We start from the raw sequence: 20,870 nt of genomic DNA on the forward strand, positions 1-20,870 counted from the left end.
ATAAAGACTTGTATCTATCAAATGCTATAATAAGGTTGAATGGTCAGAAAGAAAAATACCAGATGTCTCGGTTCAAACTCTGGTCTGCCAACTGTCTGCCCCAGGCTGGAAGAATAAAACAGAACCTGCATCTGGAGCCAAAGCCTATTCCTTTTTACAATTGATAAATAAAGCCCTACATCTTTTCTGATGTCTTGGCAATGTTTCCTCTTTCCAACTACATGCTTTTAGCAGATTAGCTTTTCGCCCAAAAAAAGTATGGTAATTTTTCTTTCTCTAGTAATTGGGCTTGAGGATTTTGGAAGTAGTTGCCAGGATGTATTTATTAACAGAAAGATTTGAAATGCTTGTTCCTATCTGACATGTCAATCAGCTGGAATGAGTCTCAATGAAATGTCCAGGGAGCCACAGCAACTCAAACACTTAGACTTTATTGTACATGACAGTCTAATGGTCTAGCCAATGCCTTGTGGCTCATTAGTTGAATACTTGAATCAATCATGGTTACAATTGTTTTCCTGCCACTATTGCAGTAGATATTTTTTCTAACTGATGCTATCTCTGTGTGACAAAATTAATTGAGTCAATGTGAACACTTCTGTGAATTCTGTATCTGATTCATGGAAAATACATAACACAAATGCAAATTGATGATGTGCATACATATCGGGATAATTTTCTGGGTATAAAGCAGAGGATGATTATCTGGTTCTGCCACTCTGTCAGACAGCAAGTTTTCACTGCCATATTGTAACAATGACAACTTGCATTTACATGGCATCTTCAACTGAATACAACATCCCAAGGTGTTTCACAGAAGAGCTATTAGAAAAAATTTGACCAAGTCAAATTTGAAGAGACATTAGGGTCATGTGGCCAAAACTTGGTTAATCGGGAAGGTTTTAAGGAGCAATATTGAAGGAGGAGAGAAAGGTAGAGAGGTTTATGGAGGTAATGCCAGTGTTTAGGGCTTCGGGAGATGAAGACCGACTAACAGTGATGGAGCAATTAAAATCGGGACGCTCAAAAGGCCAGAATTTGAGGAGTGTGGAGACTTTGGAGGGTTGTGGGACTGGAGGAGGTTACAGAGCTCTCTCTATGTGAATCCATGCAGGGATTTAGAAACAATAATGAATATGTTATAGGTATGAAATGAACAGAGATACATTACTGTAGGTAGAAATGGGTGAGTTTTAATAACTTACTCATCCAAAGTAACATCACTGCTATCACCACTTCCTTACCTTTGTATTATTCTTTGTATTAAGCCTCCAGATGATGCCAAATTTCTGTTGTTACCTGATATTTAAACTCACCCGAGTGCTTATCTTTTAATTTTAATCAAGGTTATATTTCAGGCTATTAGTACAGAGCCCCACTCAATGTGGAGCAGGAAGCAGCAGTATTGCAGTTCATGATATCTCTGCATTTAAATCAGAGGTTCTGCTAAAACCTAGTTGAGAAAGTCAAAAAGAGATGGGCAAAATCAAGGTCAAAGTACGTGAAGGTGAGTTTGGAAAAATGTTTAACTTACAAACTGGCTCACAATTACTGGATTTAATTTTATCAACCAATAACAGGTGTCTATGTTTTATAATACGTCAGTGAAACTCAAAGTCAATTTATGGTTTTGTTTGTTTGGTTTAAATTGACTTAGGTGACTTGCAACCAATCTCGTGTACAGACCCCACTCAAACAGATTGTATATCTCAGACGGAATGATATATTGCATACGAAACTGTTCCCTTGAACATCAATGGTACTGAGGAGACTTGCCAGGCTTATAATCATTCCTTGAAAGAGTACAGAGATCTCTACTGCATGGGTATTGTCTGAGAATGTAAAGCAATGAATCATACAGTCATGTGCTGACAGAATAGAAGCATTCTGCCCACGGTAAGCAGAACTCTAATCAAATGCCACTGGCTGGTGAGTAATTGTATTAACATATATTGTACCAGTAGCACCAAATAAAGGCAAATACTTGGAACATAAAAAGTATGAACTGGTGCAGACTGTATGGCCCCTTGAGGCTACTCCACCATTTAATATGATCTTGACTGGTCTTCTGCCTTAACTCAACTTTGTCAGCTGCTACACATGTCCCTTTGATTCCCAGACAGACCTGTCCATCCTATATCAGTGATCACATGTTTCTTCTATCAAGTCAAAGAAATGGACCTGGATTCATTCAAATAGATTTCTTTCAAAACAGTAATTTTTGAGGTCCGGGGCATACATCATTTAGGCGATGATGTGTAGTGAGCGTGGTTTGGGAGGACCTTACAGTTCCCAATGCACTCAAACATCTCATTTCTGGGTCAGTTATGGACTCATTGATAGAGATCGATCACTCTGATTATCAGTGACTGCACTGTAGTTGGATAATCAGGCTGGTGGAGATTGAACAAGATGTACTTTGGACCTTTCTGTGCCTAGCAGTTCCCACAAAACAAAGGTAAAGTACCAATATTCTCTACCTGTAATTTTGCTTTTCACTTGCCACTTGCATCTTCTCATAGAACGAATAGGCCTGGTTTCCCTCCCAGTCTCTCAAATCGATTCTCAGTGAGTACTGTCGCTGGTTTGTTTGAAGGAAGATCATCTCATTGCCGAGCCAGTGTTCTCCAGCTGGATTCCCAAAGCCCTACCAACAAATCACAGCAAACAATGAGTGTACACCAGCTCAGACATTCAGGGGAATACACTTGTTCTATCAATAAAAAGCACAGAGGTGCATTCTCTGCAAATACATGAGCAACTTCACAGAGCTTGATATTGGTGTGATGTCTCCTGCAGGGATGTTCAAAACAAGCTTGTGGATGTGATGTTTCCTGCAAACACCTTGGCAGCAGAAGGCAGTGCAGGATCCGAAACACAGTTTCTGTAATTTTTAAAACATGGAGATTAACTGAATACTGGAAATCAAAACAAGAAAAAGAAACATTGGAACTTAGTTCCAATATAGGATTCTCTCCGGAATGTTAATCTATCTTTTCTCTTATGGATTTTGTCTGAACTGGTGTGAAATTCCAACATTTCCTGTTTAATTAATTGTCATTCATATGCTGTTTAACAACTAATATGTGTTGTTTCCCTGGTGCCAAGATCAAGGATGTCTCAGAGAGTGTGCAGAATATTCTCATGGGGGAGAGGGGCCAGCAGGAGGTCATTGTCCACATTGGAACCAACGACATTGAAAGGGAAAAGGTTGAGACTCTGAAGGGAGATTACAGACAGTTTGGAAGAAATTTAAAAAGGAGGTCTGTGAGGGTATTAATATCTGGATTACTCCCATACTACGAGCTAGTGAAGGCAGGAATAGGAGGATAGAGCAGATGAATGCATGGCTGAGGAGCTGATGTATGGGAGAAGGATTCACATTTTTGGATCATTGGAATTTGGGGTAGAAGTGACCTGTACAAGAAGGACAGATTGCACCTAAATTGGAAGGGGACTAATATACTGGCAGGAAAATTTGCTAGAACTGCTTGGGAGGATTTAAACTAGTAAGATGGGGGTGGAAGGGGGTGGGACCCAGGGAGATAGTGAGGAAAGAGATCGATCTGAGACGGGTATAGCTGAGAACAGAAGTGAGTCAAACAGTCAGGGCAGGCAGGGACAAGGTAGGACTAATAAATTAAACTGCATTTATTTCAATGCAAAGGGGCCTAACAGGAAAGGCAGATGAACTCAGGGCATGGTTTGGAACATGGGACTGGGATATCATAGCAATTACGGAAACATGACTCAGGGATGGGCAGGACTGGCAGCTTAATGTTCCAGGATACAAATGCTACAGGAATGATAGAAAGGAGACAAAAGAGGAGGGGGAGTGGCATTTTTGATAAGGGATAGCATTACAGCTGTGCTGAGGGAGGATATTCCCGGAAATACATCCAGGGAAGTTATTTGGGTGGAACTGAGAAATAAGAAAGGGATGATCACCTTATTGGAATTATATTATAGACCCCCCAATAGTGAGAGGGAAATTGAGAAACAAACTTGTAAGGAGATCTCAGCAATCTGTAAGAATAATAGGGTAATTATGGTAGGGGATTTTAACTTTCCAAACATCGACTGGGACTGCCATAGTGTTAAAGGTTTAGATGGAGAGGAATTTCTTAAGTGCATACAAGACAATTTTCTGATTCAGTATGTGGATGTACCTCCCAGAGAAGGTGCAAAACTTGACCTACTCTTGGGAAATAAGGGAGGGCAGGTGACTGAGGTGTCAGTGGGGGAGCACTTTGGGGCCAGCGACCATAATTCTATCACTTTAAAATAGTGATGGAAAAGGATAGACCAGATCTAAAAGTTGAAGTTCTAAATTGGAGAAAGGCCAATTTTGACGGTATTAGGCAAGAACTTTCAAAAGCTGATTGGAGGCAAATGTTCGCAGATAAAGGGAAGGCTGGAAAATGGGAAGCCTTCAGAAATGAGATAACAAGAATCCAGAGAAAGTATATTCCTGTCAGGGTGAAAGGGAAGGCTGTTAACTATAGGGAATGCTGGATGACTAAAGAAATTGAGGATTTGGTTAAGAAAAAGAAGGAAGCATATGTCAGGTATAGACAGGATAGATTGAGTGAATCCTTACAAGAGTATAAATGAAGTAGGAGTATACTTAAGAGGGAAATCAGGAGGGCAAAACGGGGAAATGAGATAGCTTTGGCAAATAGAATTAAGGAGAATCCAAAGGGTTTTTACAAATATATTAAGGACAAAAGGGTAACTAGGGAGAGAATAGGGCCCCTCAAAGATCAGCAAGGTGGCCTTTGTGTGGAGCCACAGAAAATGGGGGAGATACTAAATGAATATTTTGCATCAGTATTTACTGTGGAAAAGGATATGGAAGATATAGACTGTAGGGAAATAGATGGTGACATCTTGCAAAATGTCCAGATTACAGAGGAGGAAGCGCTGGATGTCTTGAAACGGTTAAAGGTGGATAAATCCCCAGGACCTGATCAGGAGTACCCGAGAACTCTGTGGGAAGCTAGAGAAGTGATTGCTGGGCCTCTTGCTGAGATATTTGTATCATCGATAGTCACAGATGAGGTGCCGGAAGACTGGAGGTTGGCAAACGTGGCGCCACTGTTTAAGAAGGACAGTAAAGACAAGCCAGGGAAGTATAGACCGGTGAGCCTGACCTCGGTGATGGGCAAGCTTTTGGAGGGAATCCTGAGGGACAGGATGTACATGTATTTGGAAAGGCAAGGACTGATTCGGGATAGTCAACATGGCTTTGTGCGTGGGAAATCATGTCTCACAAACTTGATTGAGACTTTTGAAGAAGTAACAAAGAAGATTGATGAGGGCAGAGCAGTAGATGTGATCTATATGGACTTCAGTAAGGCGTTCAAAAGGTTCCCCATTGGAGACTGGTTAGTAAGGTTAGATCTCATGGAATACAGGGAGAACTAGCCACTTGGATACAGAACTGGCTCAAAGGTAGAAGACAGAGGGTGGTGTTGGAGGGTTGTTTTTCAGACTGAAGGCCTGTGACCAGTGGAGTGCCACAAGAATCGGTGCTGGGCCCTCTACTTTTTGTCATTTACATAAATGATTTGGATGCGAGCATAAGAGGTACAGTTGGTAAGTTTGCAGATGACACCAAAATTGGAGGTGTAGTGGACAGCGAAGAGGGTTACTTCAGATTACAACAGGATCTGGACCAGATGGGCCAGTGGGCTGAGGAGTTTAATTCAGATAAATGTGAGGTGCTGCATTTTGGGAAAGCAAATCTTAGCAGGACTTATACACTTAATGGTAAGGTCCTAGGGAGTGTTGCTGAACAAAAAGACCCTGGAGTGCAAGTTCATAATTCCTTGAAAATGGAGTCGCAGGTAGATAGTATAGTGAAGGCGGCGTTTGGTATGCTTTCCTTTATTGGTAAGAGTATTGAGTACAGGAGTTGGGAGGTCATGTTGCGGCTGTACAGGACATTGGTTAGGCCACTCTTGGAATACTGCGTGCAATTCTGGTCTCCTTTCTATCGGAAAGATGTTGTGAAACTTGAAAGGGTAGAGAAAAGATTTACAAGGATGTTGCCAGGGTTGGAGGATCTGAGCTAGAGGGAACGGCTGAACAGGCTGGTGCTGTTTTCCCTGGAACGTCGGAGGCTGAGGGGTGACCTTATAGAGGTTTACAAAATTATGAGGGGCATGGCAAGGATAAATAGTGAAAGTCTCTTCCTTGGGGTCGGGGAGTCCAGAACTAGAGGGCATAGGTTTAGGATGAGAGGGGAAAGATATAGAAGAGACCTGAGGGGCAACGTTTTCCATGCAGAGGGTGGTACGTGTGTGGAATGAGCTGCCAGAGGATGTGGTGGAGGCTGGTACAATTGCAACATTTACGAGGCATTTGGATGGGTATATGAATAGGATGGGTTTGGAGGGATATGGGCCGGGTGCTGGCTGGCGGGACTAGATTGGGTTGGGATATCTGGTCGGCATGGACGGGTTGGACCGAAGGGTCTGTTTCCATGCTGTATAACTCTATGACTCTATGACTCTATAAGCTCTAGCCATCAAGTTTAGAGCCAAATAATCATACTGCACAGAAGACCATTCCACCCAATTTGTTGTGCCTTCACTTTGAAAGAGCTTTCCAATTTACCTGCTCTTTTCCTGACCATTCTAACAGTTTATATCTAATTCTGTTTAATAACTTACTATTGGTATTACTACTTCCACTGTCCTTTTCAGACAATACATTGCATATCTCAACAGCTTGCTGAGTAAAAATAATTCGACACACTTCCCCCTTTTTTCTCCCTATTCCTCAATTAAAGCCAACATTTTGTTTCTGCGTCACCCTATTAAATACCTCTCACAAATTTCTTCAGGAAGATCATGGGAAATCATGTCTCATGAATTGGAGATTTTTGAAGAAGTAACAAAGAAGATTGATGATGGCAGAGCATTGGATGTGATCTTCAGTATGGCGTTTGACAAGGCTCCCCATGGGAGACTGGTTAACAAGGTTAAATCTCATGGAATACAGGGAGAACTCACCATTTGGATACAGAACTGGCTCAAAGGTAGAAGACAGAGGGTGGTGGTAGAGGGTAGCTTTTCAGACTGGAGGCCTGTGACCAGTGGATTGCCACAAGGAGCAGTGCTGGGTCCACTACATTTTGTCATTTATATAAATGATTTGGATGTGAGCATAAGAGATATAGTTAGTTAGTTTGCAGATGACACCAAAATTGGAGGCGTAGTAGACAGTGAAGAAGGTTACGTCAGTACAATGGGATCTTGATCAGATGGGCTAATGGGCTGAGGAGTGGCAGATGGAGTTTAATTTAGATAAATGCGAGGTGCTGCATTTTGGAAAATCAAATCAGAGCAGGACTTATACACTTAATGGTAAGATTCCAGGGAGTATTGATGAACAAAGAGACTTTGAGTGCAGGTTCATAGCTCCTTGAAAGTAGAGTCACAGGTAGATAGGCTATTGAAGAAAATGTTTTGTATGCATTCATTTATTGGTCAGAGCATTGAGTATAGGAGTTGGGAGGTCATGCTACCACTGTACAGGACATTGGTTAGGCCACTGTTGGAATATTGCGAGCAACTCTGGTCTCCTTCCTATCAGAAGGATATTATGAAACCTGAAAGGGTTCAGAAAAGATTTACAAGGATGTTGCCAGGATTGGAGGATTTGAGCTATAGGGAGAGGCTGAGTAGCCAGCGGCTGTTTTTTCTGGAGAATCAGAGGTCAGGGATGTCCTTTTAGAGGTTTATAAAATCATGAGGGGCATGGATAGAATAAATAGAGAAAGTCTTTTCCTTGTGGTAGGTGAGTCCAGAACTAGAGGGCATAGGTTTAGGGGGAGGAGGAAAAGATATAAAAGGGACCTAAGGGGCAACTTTTTCATGCAGAGGGTGGTGCGTGTATGGAATCAGCTGCCAGAGGAAGTGGAGCAGGCTGGTACAATTGCAGCATTTAAAAGGCATCTGGATTAGTAAAAGAATAGGAAGGGCTTTGACGGATATGGGCCACGTGCTGGCAAGTGGGACTAGATTAGGTTAAGATATCTGGTCGGTATAGACAAGTTGGACTGAAGGGTCTGTTTACACCCTGTACTTCTGTATGACTCTATGACTCCAAGATCAATTCTAGTAGGCTGTAAACCATCAAAAATCTTTATTTGGCAAATTTAATGTTGGAATATTTACCCCTGGAACTTCACACAAAAGACATTAGCTCAAGACAGGTAGTGAATTCCATAATCAGATATTAGGAGCAGTGAATAAATCTTAATAAATAAGCTTTAAGGAAGTTCTGAATGGAGGAGAGGATTATGGAGAAGATACAGGAGAGAGTTCCAGAGCATAGTGCCTACACAGCTGAGGCCACGGCATCCAATACTGAGACACTAAGAGTGGGGTTGATTCAAAAGAAAGCTGAGATGGTGGAATGTGGAATTTTAACGTAAAAGTGAGGAAAAAGTAAACAAGAATGAGAGCCAAAGTAATACAATAACAGCATTAAACTCAATTCGGAGAGGTTAGCCACAATGGTGTGGGTGAATAACAATCTAGCATATGTGAGTTAATTACAATAAATAGAACAGAACACGAACATTCCTTCAGGGAACGAGAGTAACTATGAAAATACAACTCTGGTTAAATATATTTCTTTGTGTTTATTTCTTTTTTTGTCTTGTAGAGTTCAACCCGACATAAGTCAGCTCATTTTATATTGCCAACTTGGAACTGTTAAATGGTTTTAGACGTGTCAAGCTGTACATGATAAGTTCGATGAGCACAAATTGTACAAGACAGAGGACCACAGAACTTTTCAAAGTCAGAGTGAATAGTGAGATTGTTGTAGGGGAGGCGGAGGGGGGACGGCACATGAAATTTTAACTCTCGCCCAACTCCAGGCTCAAGCCAGATCGACCGGTGTGATTTAACCCTGCTCAATCTTTCTGCCTCCTTGCGGGTCCCTATTTCACCTGCTCTTTTGAGTAGACAAGAGGGAGACCCGGAAGACGGCAATGGGGGCTTTCTTTAAGTGCGCAATTTATGTCATCAGGGACACTTCAGCATCTCCCAGTGAGATCATCTGTGTCCTATCTTCATTTGTCAGCAAAAAGACCAAGATTCCTACTACCTACATTCAGAGATCAATGAATGCTTACTAAATTTGAAATTCTGAAGTGAGGTAAAGAGACACAGTGAAATTGTGCGAAATGATAATATTTAGTTCACAACCTTGTGCCAAAGCCTACTCAACAATAGCATTGATGAAAGTTAGGCAATTTTTAAAACTAAAGCAACAAATATATAATTTTTTTCTGAAATTACAGGTAATTTCCTTTCATGTGTCTATTAAGTAAACTTGCCAAGATTTTACATTACTAACATTAACCCAACGAAACAAGCAATTTAGATAGAGATATAGATTCAGGCATGATTTGGAGATGCCGGTGTTGGACTGGGGTGTACACAACCATCTGATGAAGGAGTGGTGCTCCGAAAGCTAGTGCTTCCAATTAAACTGTTGGACTATAACCTGGTGTTGTGTGATTTTTAACTAGGTTCAGACAAGTCCCAATAGTGCAATCATTAAAATAGATGGGAGGTATCAAGTAATACAGCCATTGCAACATTGCACCCCAAGGACATTGTTAGCAATGATCTTGTTCTTCCTTCTTTGCATCAGCGACTGAGAGCGCTTGTTTCCACAGCTGCTTCCATATTCTGTTGTATTTACCACTGACGTCAACACAGGGTATTGTGGTGCAGTGGTAGTTTATCTTAGTTCAGGTAATCTGGGTTCGAGTTTTATCTCATCTAACGTTCAGGGACATGTAGGTTAGGTGCATTAGTCAGGGGAAATGTAGAGTAACAGGGTAGGGGAATGGGTCTGGGTAGGATATTCTTCAGATGGTTGGTATGGATTGTTAGGCCAAATGGCCTGTTTCCACACTGTATGGATTGTTTTCTATTCTATTCATTTCGAACATGTTGTTTAAAAATAATTATAGCGCGATATTTGAAACCTTGAAAAATCACTTCAAAAAAGGCCCACTTGTACTCTTGAGGATTAATCATCGGTATTGGAGGTCACCATTCTGTGATGTCATCGACAGTTCAACTCATATAGTGAAAATTACATCACCTAAATAATCTCAATTTAACAATACAAGCAGGCATGCTATCCGATACTGAAGTTATTCTGTGAGAAATGTGCTTGTAAATAGCCCACACGTGTGTTAGAATGCGTTTTTGTTGTTGCTTTAATATCTTTGCACACTTACATTATGTTTGAAGAACTGGAAGGATTCTTGGGCTAGTTCACATTCTGATAAACTGGCTACCTAGCGAAGGAGCAGCGCTCCGAAATCTATTGCTTTCAAATAACCTGGTGTTGTGTGATTTTTATCTACTGGGGGAAAGGTGGTGATGGTCAATGGTAGGAGCATTCATGTTGCAACTCGGCAGAGTGTTCATCGCTCTGACACTCATGCTGATTCCAAAGCAACAATTAAAGATCCAAAAATAATATTGACGCCAGTTTATTAGAGTATGAACTAGCCAAAGAATCCTTCCAGTTCTTCAACCATTAATAGAAGTGCGCAAAGATATTAAAGCAACAACAAAAACACATTCTAACACACATGTGGGCTGTTTACAAGCACATTTCTCCACCCCAGTCCAAAACCGGCACCTCCTCATCATTTAACCAGGCAGACATGGCGGTGAGGAATAAGGACACATTCTACACTGCTAGGTCAGGTGTGGCTCCCGCAATCCGAATAATGAGGGGCCAGTGCCATTGACATCTACCAAGTATGAGGGTCCTGACTGGATGCTATCTTGGAATTCCAACCTCTTGGAGTTATAATATTGACTTGCTGGGATTGCCTGGATTGTGGTGCATGTCCCCTACCTGCTGACTCAGACAACAGTCCCACCCCAACACCGCCTCCCCCCCCCTCACCACCAAACCCAACCACCCCCCCACTCCCATTTTGAGATCTGCCACTATCTGCCTAATCCCACAATTTGGTAAGGACAGAGTGAATATCGACCCAAACAGTGTTTTGATCCTTTGGATATTTTAGAGTTTCTTAAAAAAAATCTGTTATCAATTTGTGGTTAAATATTCCAAATATTTTATAGGATTACAAGAAATCCTAAGACTTAGGCATGGCATTCCATAACATAATTGAATTTTATTCTCCCATTGAGTATGGACCGTTGCAACTGAATACTAAGCAGTGGCTAAAGAATTTTGGATCAGTCTTATCCAGATTTATGCCCATCATAATTTTGGTGTTTTCATTCAGCTCAAAGGCTTGTTTGTGTTTTAACCCTTTACTGACAAAGCAACAGTAAGTCTATTGCTTATTCCACTCACTGGATAAAAAGAGTCCAACACAATAACTTCCTCCTGCTCATCCCATCCTGTAGCACTCAATACCTAGAATTCTTTCCCAGGGAGGGTGGTATATAAGGAAATGGAGGTTGTGCTGCAACTGTACAGAACTCTAATCAGAGCCCCTTTCAAGTAGCTCTTCCTGCTCATGAGCACCTGACCTCAAGAAAACTGTACTGGCGTTGAAGAGAATGGAGTGCAGATTCACCAGAATGATACTTGCATTAAAAAAGGTTAAATTAGGTTTCATAGGTGAGGCTTGTATTCCAGCTTAGTATATATGTTATGGACATGCATTAGCTGTGACCTCATTAATCTCAAAGGTGTGTTTAAGATTGTTATTTCTGTGTGCAGAGCTGTACATCAACTATTTTGAAAGTGAAAACTTTAAAGCATTCAATGTAAAGGTGAATTTATAATTATCAATGATATTGATGAATGCTTCTAATACTGCTGCTGTATCAAATAGCCTATTACGTATCAATTACATAAATACAGGACATGACATTACCACTAAAACCTAATCAATGAGTTTGTGCAAATGAGAATACAGCCGTGAAAACCAAAAGTATCAAAAAGAACTAATCTCATGGGGAGATGTTGAAAATGTTGAAAAGCTTTGTACTCCTTTTGTATTCCTTTGACCTCAGCAGAATGAAGGAGATTTATTTGAGGTGTTTGATAGGGTAGAAAGTGATAGAATATTCCCTTTGGTGGAATGAAGAGTCCTAACAAGGGGTTGGGGATTAGGACCTTAAAACTGGAGCCAAGCTGTTCAGACAGCACATCCTTAAAAGGGAATGGAAATCTGGAACTCAATTATGTAGCATCTTTAATGTAATAGAATGTTGGTTCTGCCAAGGATTACTCTCAATCCAAATTGGACAACAAGCTACCTGAAGAAATGCTCAGACTAGTGACCAAAGCTTTAGTCAGAGAAGCATAAGTTTTAAACAGGTTTATAAGGGGGTGGATTGCTAATGCAGATAAGATATTAAGGATCACAGAACCAAGGTGGGTAGATGGAGTCTGGATCAGCCATAAAGAGATTGAACAGTAAAACACACCAGCCTCTTCCTGTTCCCATGTTCGTAACTAAAAGTTAAACATTGATGATTCTCCAGAACCAATGTTTGGGATTTAAAGTTTCAGTTAATGTGAGTGATACAGTTTCTCTCAACAATTGCATGTATTCACTTCACTCTATCTATGTCAAGTACATTGACTGAAAGGTTCTCACTTACCATTTTATATTCTTTCCAGGTGCGGTGAAAATCCACACTACCATCTCTTCTGTGCTGTATGACCATCCAACCGCCTCCTGCTGTCTCCATGTTACAGTACACCTATGCAGAAAGACCAGAGTCATTAGACCCAACTGCGAGTCAGAGAGAGAGAGAACTGGGTGAAGGCTTCAATCAGTTTGTGCAGCGATATATACCAGACCAATCCGACCTATTGGCTTTGGGGTTGTAATGTTATTAATATCATTAATATCACAGAGATAAGAATAATATTGATGCATTTAAGGGCAGATAGATAAACATGAGGGAGAAAGGAATAGAGGGAAATGTAAGGGTGAGATGAAGTAGAGAGGGAGGAAGTTTGTGTGGACTGTTAATACCACCATGGACCAATTGCATTGACTGGCCTATTTCTGTACTTTGGGCTTGTTATGAATCTCTAAGTAGACCGACATTAAAAATAATCCCCCACTAATTATCCTTACAATTGAAAATGTCTTTCTGCAATAAAGCATCAGCTTATTAAAGTGTTTTACTTGCAAAGTGGAAGAGGTTAAACTTGGGAGGCTGAAGAACACACCATTCTTCAAAATAGCCCTAAGGGATTTTAACATTGGTGTCCTACTGATGTATTTGTACAGTAACTTTCACACAGGTCATTTATGCTGAGACGTTGGCTTCGGGCTCAAGCTAAACCATCGCTCAATGTTGACAGGTACTTACAAAACAATAAAAGCTCCCAGAGACTCAGCTTGTTAGCATCAATGTGATGGATGTCAGTGCTGGGGAATCGAATTCATCTCACAGGCACTGATCTTAACTCTTCCCTTTCGCTGCCAGAAGCTGGAGTGGGGGTGGGGGAAGTGCAAGGGACTGCAGTTTGAACAAAACCCCACCCGGACGTGATTGTGACTCATTGGAGTAGGTCAGGAATAGGCAGCCACAGCAGGTCCTTCTTTTAACATGCAGATGCCAATGTCCCCCTACACCCTGAAGTCAGAACTCCCTCAGAATAGACCTGTGGCAAGGTGAGTCCCAGTCTGGTCAATTTTAATAGACGTTATTTCAGGGGTTCCTGTATGAGGGCCAAGAGGAGCAAACTTTTTGCATCTCATAAGGAATCGTTAGGCCTTCCATCCTTTGATCAGCAATTGGATTTAACATGCAGTCGTTGTAGAAAGAGACAGAGGTGGTGAGCTTAAGGGAAGGAATTTCAGAGCTGAGGGCCTTAGCATGAAGGTACAGCCTCCAACAGTGAGTCATTCAAAACCAGGGGTGCTCAAGACGCTAGAATTAAAGACTGCAGATATCTGGAGAGTTGTGGAGTTGGAGGAGATTACAGAGATAAGGTAGGATGAAGCCATGCAGGGATTTCAAACAACTGTATTTTGTACATTTCAGACAATTCTTATACACAACAAAGGGATTTTGACACATGAACATCAATTGCTATTCTGAACAAACCAGCCCAGCCTTCCTATTTCAATGTGCCAGCAGGTATTTTTCTTGCCATTAATACATGACTAATGTCATGGCAAACAGCCAGAATGGTCACACATTTCTCATAATATCATTGTTGTGAGCTTACTCCGAACAGTACAGCTGTGAGCAGCTGGTTAATGTGAAGTTAATAGCCTGCACTGGATTCAAGGAAGTTTAATAAGTGTTGATAATGTTATTCCATCAGATATAATTCTACCGAGAGCCATTGGGTGTGAGCATTCTATACTCAAGAGGGTCAAATTACATCATACACCAAAAGTGGGAAACTTGGCACAGTCAAGTGACCAAATTAAAGTCTCATTACTTTCTCCCATTAGTAAAGACTTGTGGAAGTTTAATGTTAGAGGTGAAGCACAAAACCACGCCAGAGGTGGGGGAAACACCTGAAGAGAAGGACAGTGACAATATGGATCAGTAATCAAGGGACTTCAAGGTTCACATAGGCATTGAATGAAAGAGAGGGAAAGTCCAGATAAAACTCACAGCAGGAGAAACAACAGGCAACAAGAAAAATAATCAGTTAGCCACAGTGAGAATTACATTTCTGTACATCAGAAAGCTTTAGAGAAAGAGATAACCACACAAGAAAGAATATCTGTGCAATGGACTGCAGAGAGGGACATTCCATTGAAAAGCTAATAAAACAAGGGAAAGAAAAGAAAGTGTTTGGGTCACAATAACCCATATAGCAAATTCATCGAGAGTGGAAAAAAGCCTTATTTTTACTGGACCCTGTAGAGGTTGTGTAGGGCCCTGTCCAGGCCACATGTTGTGTATAGTGGCACCAACAGTTCACCAGATATGGTATTGTTTTAGGTCTCAACAGAAAGTCAGACAATGAGCAGGTCAGTGGAACCTAATCAACAACAGCGCTGGTATCATTTTCACCAGCAACGCACAGCAAAAGAAATTGTAACATCATCAGCCATAATGTAATTAAACTTCCACCTCCTATTACAATTTGAAATGAAATCCAATCATAGTTTGATCAAAGTTTAACCAGAAACACCAAGTGGGAGAGGATTCCTCGATTCTTTTATCAATGAGTTATACTGCCTCACAGATAATCGCCATTATGGAACTTGGAAAGAAGAATTCAGAGGGGATCACATTGTATTAGGGGTGCTGGATGAAGATTGATCAGATTTTTCACAGTCTAAAGAAAACCTTAAGTTATTACAAGCAGTGCAGTTCAGCAGACAGGCTACAAGTAGACCAGACCTTTATCCAAACAATCTTCCGGGAGTCAGTCGCTGACTCTGACTCAGTCCACTTTATCAATTGTTAACACATCACGATGGTAGCAGTCAAAAGGGGAAGTGGGCACGACATCCCCCACTGTTTCTTGTTGTGACGGGAAAGCTCCACATCAGATCAGTGTCAATAATGCTCAGCCAGCAACAGTGAATATCAACACCTGCCATTAATATAGCCATTTTCAAGAGATTTGCTAAAGCAGCAGAAGGCAATTTCAAAATTACTTAAGAAATCTTGAAAGCAGACCTCCCCAGTCCAAGATGTATATGCCACCGAGGACTAAGAAAAATTCTTCCTGGGGGTGGACGAGGGGGGTGTGATCTTTCAACAGCACCAGGAAAGCTCTCCAGGGAATAGGTAAAGCTTAGGTCCAAATCAGGTCGGGTCCATATTAAACATTCCTAAGTTTTTAATCTGCAATAAGCCAACATAAGCCTGCAACTGAAAGCCTTCAGGAATCCATGAAGCACTCAAACCATCTCACAGCGAGGAGAAAGAGGAAGCCATAAACTGTCTAGCAATATAGAATGCCTCACCAAAGCTCAAAGTTGAGCATCAAAAGGAGCTCAAACAAATCACAGTTCACTAAGAATTGAAGCAGTCTAACTACTTCAAAGAAACTGTTGAAATAAAGTCCCACCTATTATCAATCACAATACCATCAAACCTCAGAGACTGAAAAAGGGCAGGCTACAGAGATACATTGATGGAGGAAGAAGTGTCTGTTTCACAGAGATATTCAAAGTTCCAAGATCACAATGAATTGTTAGATGTGGGAAACATCCTGTAGCAATTAGTGAGTGATGATCTTCTGTTTAAAACAGACACTATTGCAACAGAAAGACAAAAATCTATATTGAAATTTGCAGAAGAGAATCATGTGGAAGCAGGTCCTTGTTAAGAATAGAGATCATCTGCAGAAAAAAAGGCTTAGCAATACATGTGGACATAAAACCACAATCCAGTCTGCAGCCCATAGTGCTTCACAGGAAATTCTTCTAGCTCCTGGTGCAGAAGTCTGTTTCTTTATTGTTGATGAACATGTCTATTTTCTGATGGAGTTCAAGAAAAGCTTTTGCCTAGGGAGAAGCTGCCATTTGACTCAAACCCTATGTTCACCTCTGCAGATAATCATAAGGGAATAAATACATTCTCCACATCCTCCAAGAGAGCTGAGACTGCTGTTGGTAATTAATACCTCAGGCCAAAGGGAATTGTAGCGTTGGGGGTGGAAACAAGTTAGACTAAGAGATAAATGTTCAAAGTTAGATGGTAATAGTTAAAAGGTATACCTGAAAAACTTTGGGGAGGGGGAAATGTGTAGTGCAATGTTATTTATACTTTTACCCTAAGAAGGCTACAGAGCATATGTGAATGGGATTATGTCATAGAAACATTAGTGTTTCAGAAGGACATCCTCTTTTACCTTGCTTTATAAATAGTTTTGTTTAATAAAGATTATTAACGGTCACACACAAGAGTGCAGACATCATGACATTCTAGTCGTTAGGGGGATAGAAGTGCACAGCAGCTGGAGATAGGGAAGAGGAAATATAGGGAAAAGGGAAGCCTGGTAGACATGCAGGTCCTTGGCCTCCTCCATTGCCAGACCATGGCAATGTGACGCCTCATCTTCCGCCTAGGAACCCTCCAACCACAGGGGATGAATGCAGATTTCTCCAGCTTCCTCATTTCGCCTCCCCCCACCTTACCTCAGTCCCAACTCTCGGACTCAGCACCACCTTCTTGACCTGCAATCTTCTTCCTGACCTCTCCGCCCCCACCCCTTCTCCAGCCTATCACCCTCACCTTAACCTCCTTCCACATATCGCACTCCCAACACCCGTCCCCCAAGCCCCTCCTCCCTCCCTTTTATCTTAGCCTGCTTGGCACACCCTCCTCATTCCTGAAGGAGGGCTTATGCCCAAAACGTCGATTCTCCTGCTCCTTGGATGCTGCCTGACCTGCTGTGCTTTTCCAGCAACACATTTTTTCAGCTCATGTTTCTACTCCTGCTAATTGCACATTGGGAAGCTGTGAACTCATTCCGAAGGCCAGAGTTCATCCCAAACTCTAGGCCTAGCTGGACATTTGGGTGGTGTGCCATGATTCCATTCCTGTTTCTCCAGCATTTGCAACAATAATTCAAGTGTGGATTTTCTGAGCTGCTTCAGTTCCAGCACCCATGGGATTGGGCACAGTGGGAAAGGTGTATGCTACCACACGCACTAGAGATCTTAATCTTATTTACATCATGGGACCCTAATTTTGGTATTGAAAGGGGCCAGTCATTTGTATAAGGGAGTGCATAGTTCACTTGAAGCACTGGGCAGTCAGTTTGGAGGCTCTCAACCTCTCTGTTAAATTCAATTGTGTGGCAAAGTAACCCGACTTCCCACTCACGTTGTTTCTGCTGATAATTACCCTTCATTATAATATCCAAATAATTCCAGCATCAAGTAGTGATCAAGCTAGGTGCTCAAACTCAACTGTTCATCAATATAACTTCCTAAAATTTAACTGGGACTACACAGTAGGCTTTGAACTAATGATCATGCAGGCTACAGTACAAAATGCATTTTGGAAATGCATTGAGTACACTAAAACATTCCAAGGTGCTTCACAGGACTGTTATCAATCAGAAACTGACATTGACTGACAGGTCAAATAACTAAGAGCTTGGTCAAAGAGGTAGGCTTTAAGAAGGAAAGAGAGAAGGAAAGATTTAGGGAAGGAATTCCTGAGTTTAGGGTCCAGGCAGCTGAAAGCAAAATTTCCGATAGCGGAGTGATGATGGAGAAGCTAGAATTGGAAGAGCATAGAAAGGCAAAGAGAAAACATTTTTAAACTTGGGAGCAGCACCTCAAATTAAAAACCAGTTCATAGCTTAGAATTAATCCAAGGGCCATTGTCAATGCAATGCACTGAAGACAATTAATCATTTTGAAATGTTATAGCACATTCAGAACATTTCTTGTAAGTTTGCTAAACATGTTGGAGTATCCTTGTCAATTGTGACAATTATTTGGGAGTTTCATGCTCATGTTTATATTTAAGAATTTGTTCTCAATATGTTGGAATTGACAAACAAATGAAATAATTGTTTCTTAATTCAAGGCGCAAAGCGAACAGATGATGTAATTTCTGGTTGATTTAATCTTGGCATACGTGTTATGTTCTGTAGTTCTCTTGTCTCAGGTTTCAAAGCCTGTCTCTGTCTGTGTGCATGGTGCATGTGTGTGTGTGTGTGTGTGTGGGGTTGCTGGTCACAATAAATTGATTTTGACTCTGTACTATGTCATGTAATGGGACAAGTCACCAGGGGTTAAGACTATAAAGAATAATGCAGGAAGGAAAGACTTTTCACTTTGCTCATATCTGGTTCAAAAAGGAAGGAATGATTATTTTTTTCCCCCCAGACATAACAAACCTGAGAACATTTAACTTCCAACATTGGAAAATCACACAACAGTCTTTATGAACATTTCACCATCGTTGTCTCTGGTTCTGATGTACCGCACCAGGCTGTGAGCCAGTAAGAGAGTATGGGATCAAGAATGAATTGCCTATTCTCTCCACGACCCTTCCCCAAATCACTTTTCAGTTGCGTGCTGAGTGACATTCCATAACAGTGGGCCATCTCTGCAGGTGGTCGGAATTTATTCTTGGCTCAATTTAAATACTCCAATATCTGTTTTTGGATCCTTCTCTACACTGGATGAAAAACCTATCAGACCTAAAGCCATGCATACTCCAATAGGTGTCTTGTCTATTTTCCACAGTATTTACATTCGAAGAGATAGCTGAAGACATGAGTAATAAAAGCACAAAGATTAGATTTTGCAACACAGCAGAGCAATGAGGTGAACAGGAGCAAGAGAGTTCTTCTTGGCTCCACATTAATAATGCTGCCATCTTGCATTTGTGAACCCACTCCATGACCTGACCCATCTGCACCAATCTCTGCTTCCCCCTAAACATACTGTATCAGTTTTGTGCTTCCCCATGCCCACTGAACTGCCACACAGGATATGGCTAGGCATACAGTGTCCCTGTCCTCTTTTCATGATGCAAAAAGGGTCAATATATTCCAATCCTCTGGAAAATCCCTTCCACCAATTTGTTTGTGTCCCAGATCCTGCACGAAGTTCTATCATGCAATTCTTACCTTCTTAGGCTCTGACATATTGTTGATGCGAATGGTGTAGACGCCACTTGTGTTGTAACCACTCTGATAGGCTTCCGCACAGTCGCGGAACAGTTTCTCCTCTTTGGTGCCTTTTGTTGCGACTGGAGAGAGAAAAGGTGCAACTGATCATACAAGGTTCCCTCGGGGTTTGGAGAGAAGTCCCATTGAATGGGGAAATAAGCCAATACATCTCCAACTGAAGACAGAATGTGGTCTGTCTGAGTGATATTGTGTCTTTGGATTCCAGAGCACTGATGAACTGTACCAAATATGGGCTTTGTTCCTCTGATTTAATCACTCTTGCCAAGTTCTATGTCCAGGTAAACACTCAAATTAGTGTGGCATTAGCTAGCTGCTTTTATTGCCAGCCCCCACCACCCACAGCTACAACTACTGCATTGTCAGAGATGCCTTCCTTCGAATAAGACACTAAAATAGGATCACCCCTGCCTCAGATGAAAGTAAAAAATCCAGCAATATTATTTCGAAGAACAGACGATGGACTACTGATAATTTCACTGGACTAGTTCAAAATTCAAAAACCCAATGTGATTATCTAGGGGCATGGCCACAAATCCTACCATGGCAGATGGCAAAACTTCAATTTAATTTTAAAGATCTGGAATTAAAAGCTGGTCTAATTGTGACTATGTAACAATTGTTGTACAAACCCATTTGATTCACCAATCTCCTTTGGGGAAGAAAATTTGCTGTTCTGCTTACATGTGACTGCAGGCCCACAGCAATGTGATTGACCTCTACCTGTCCCCTGGAATGAGCCAGCAAGCCACTCTGTTTCCTACCCTGTAGAATCAAAGTGCTACAAAGTGTATCAAAAGGAATTAAACTGACGGACGACTCAGCAATGACCTAGGCACCAGAAATGACAATGGCAAACACAGCCCTGTCAACTCTGCAAAATCCCCTTGACTAACATGTGGGGATTTGTGCAAAGATTGTCAGAGCTGTCCCACAGCCTAGACAAGGAATTGCTTGAGATGAGTGATACTCATGGAAGCACACATTACAGACAATGTTCCATTCATCACCATCACCAGCCCTGGGCATATTCTGTCCCATCGGCAGGACAGACCCAACAGAAGTGGCAGCATTGCGTTATATACTTGAGAGGAAGTTGGCCTGGGAGTCCCTCAATATTGACTCTGCACCCCTATAAAACACATGACATCATATCAAACATGGGCAAGGAAACTTCCAGCTAGTTATTACCTACTACCAACAGTTGTTCCAGATGCTTCTGTCCATGCTAGTATTGGCAG

The 20,870-nt window shown here is 41.5% G+C and overlaps 1 protein-coding gene across 2 annotated transcripts in view; it reads right to left on the bottom strand.

The window, feature by feature from the left end:
* Nucleotides 1-20,870, bottom strand: part of angpt1 (angiopoietin 1) — a 278,875-nt gene that overhangs the window by 103,597 nt on the left and 154,408 nt on the right. For both annotated transcript variants that reach the window (XM_060824233.1, XM_060824234.1), the window contains exons 6-8: nt 19,570-19,691; nt 12,642-12,743; nt 2,481-2,647 (exon numbers count right to left, since the gene is read on the bottom strand). In XM_060824233.1, the coding sequence (XP_060680216.1) occupies nt 2,481-2,647; nt 12,642-12,743; nt 19,570-19,691 (391 nt within the window). The remainder of the gene's footprint in view (nt 1-2,480; nt 2,648-12,641; nt 12,744-19,569; nt 19,692-20,870) is intronic.

Source organism: Hemiscyllium ocellatum, chromosome 4 (assembly GCF_020745735.1).
Source record: "Hemiscyllium ocellatum isolate sHemOce1 chromosome 4, sHemOce1.pat.X.cur, whole genome shotgun sequence".
NCBI lineage: Eukaryota > Metazoa > Chordata > Chondrichthyes > Orectolobiformes > Hemiscylliidae > Hemiscyllium > Hemiscyllium ocellatum.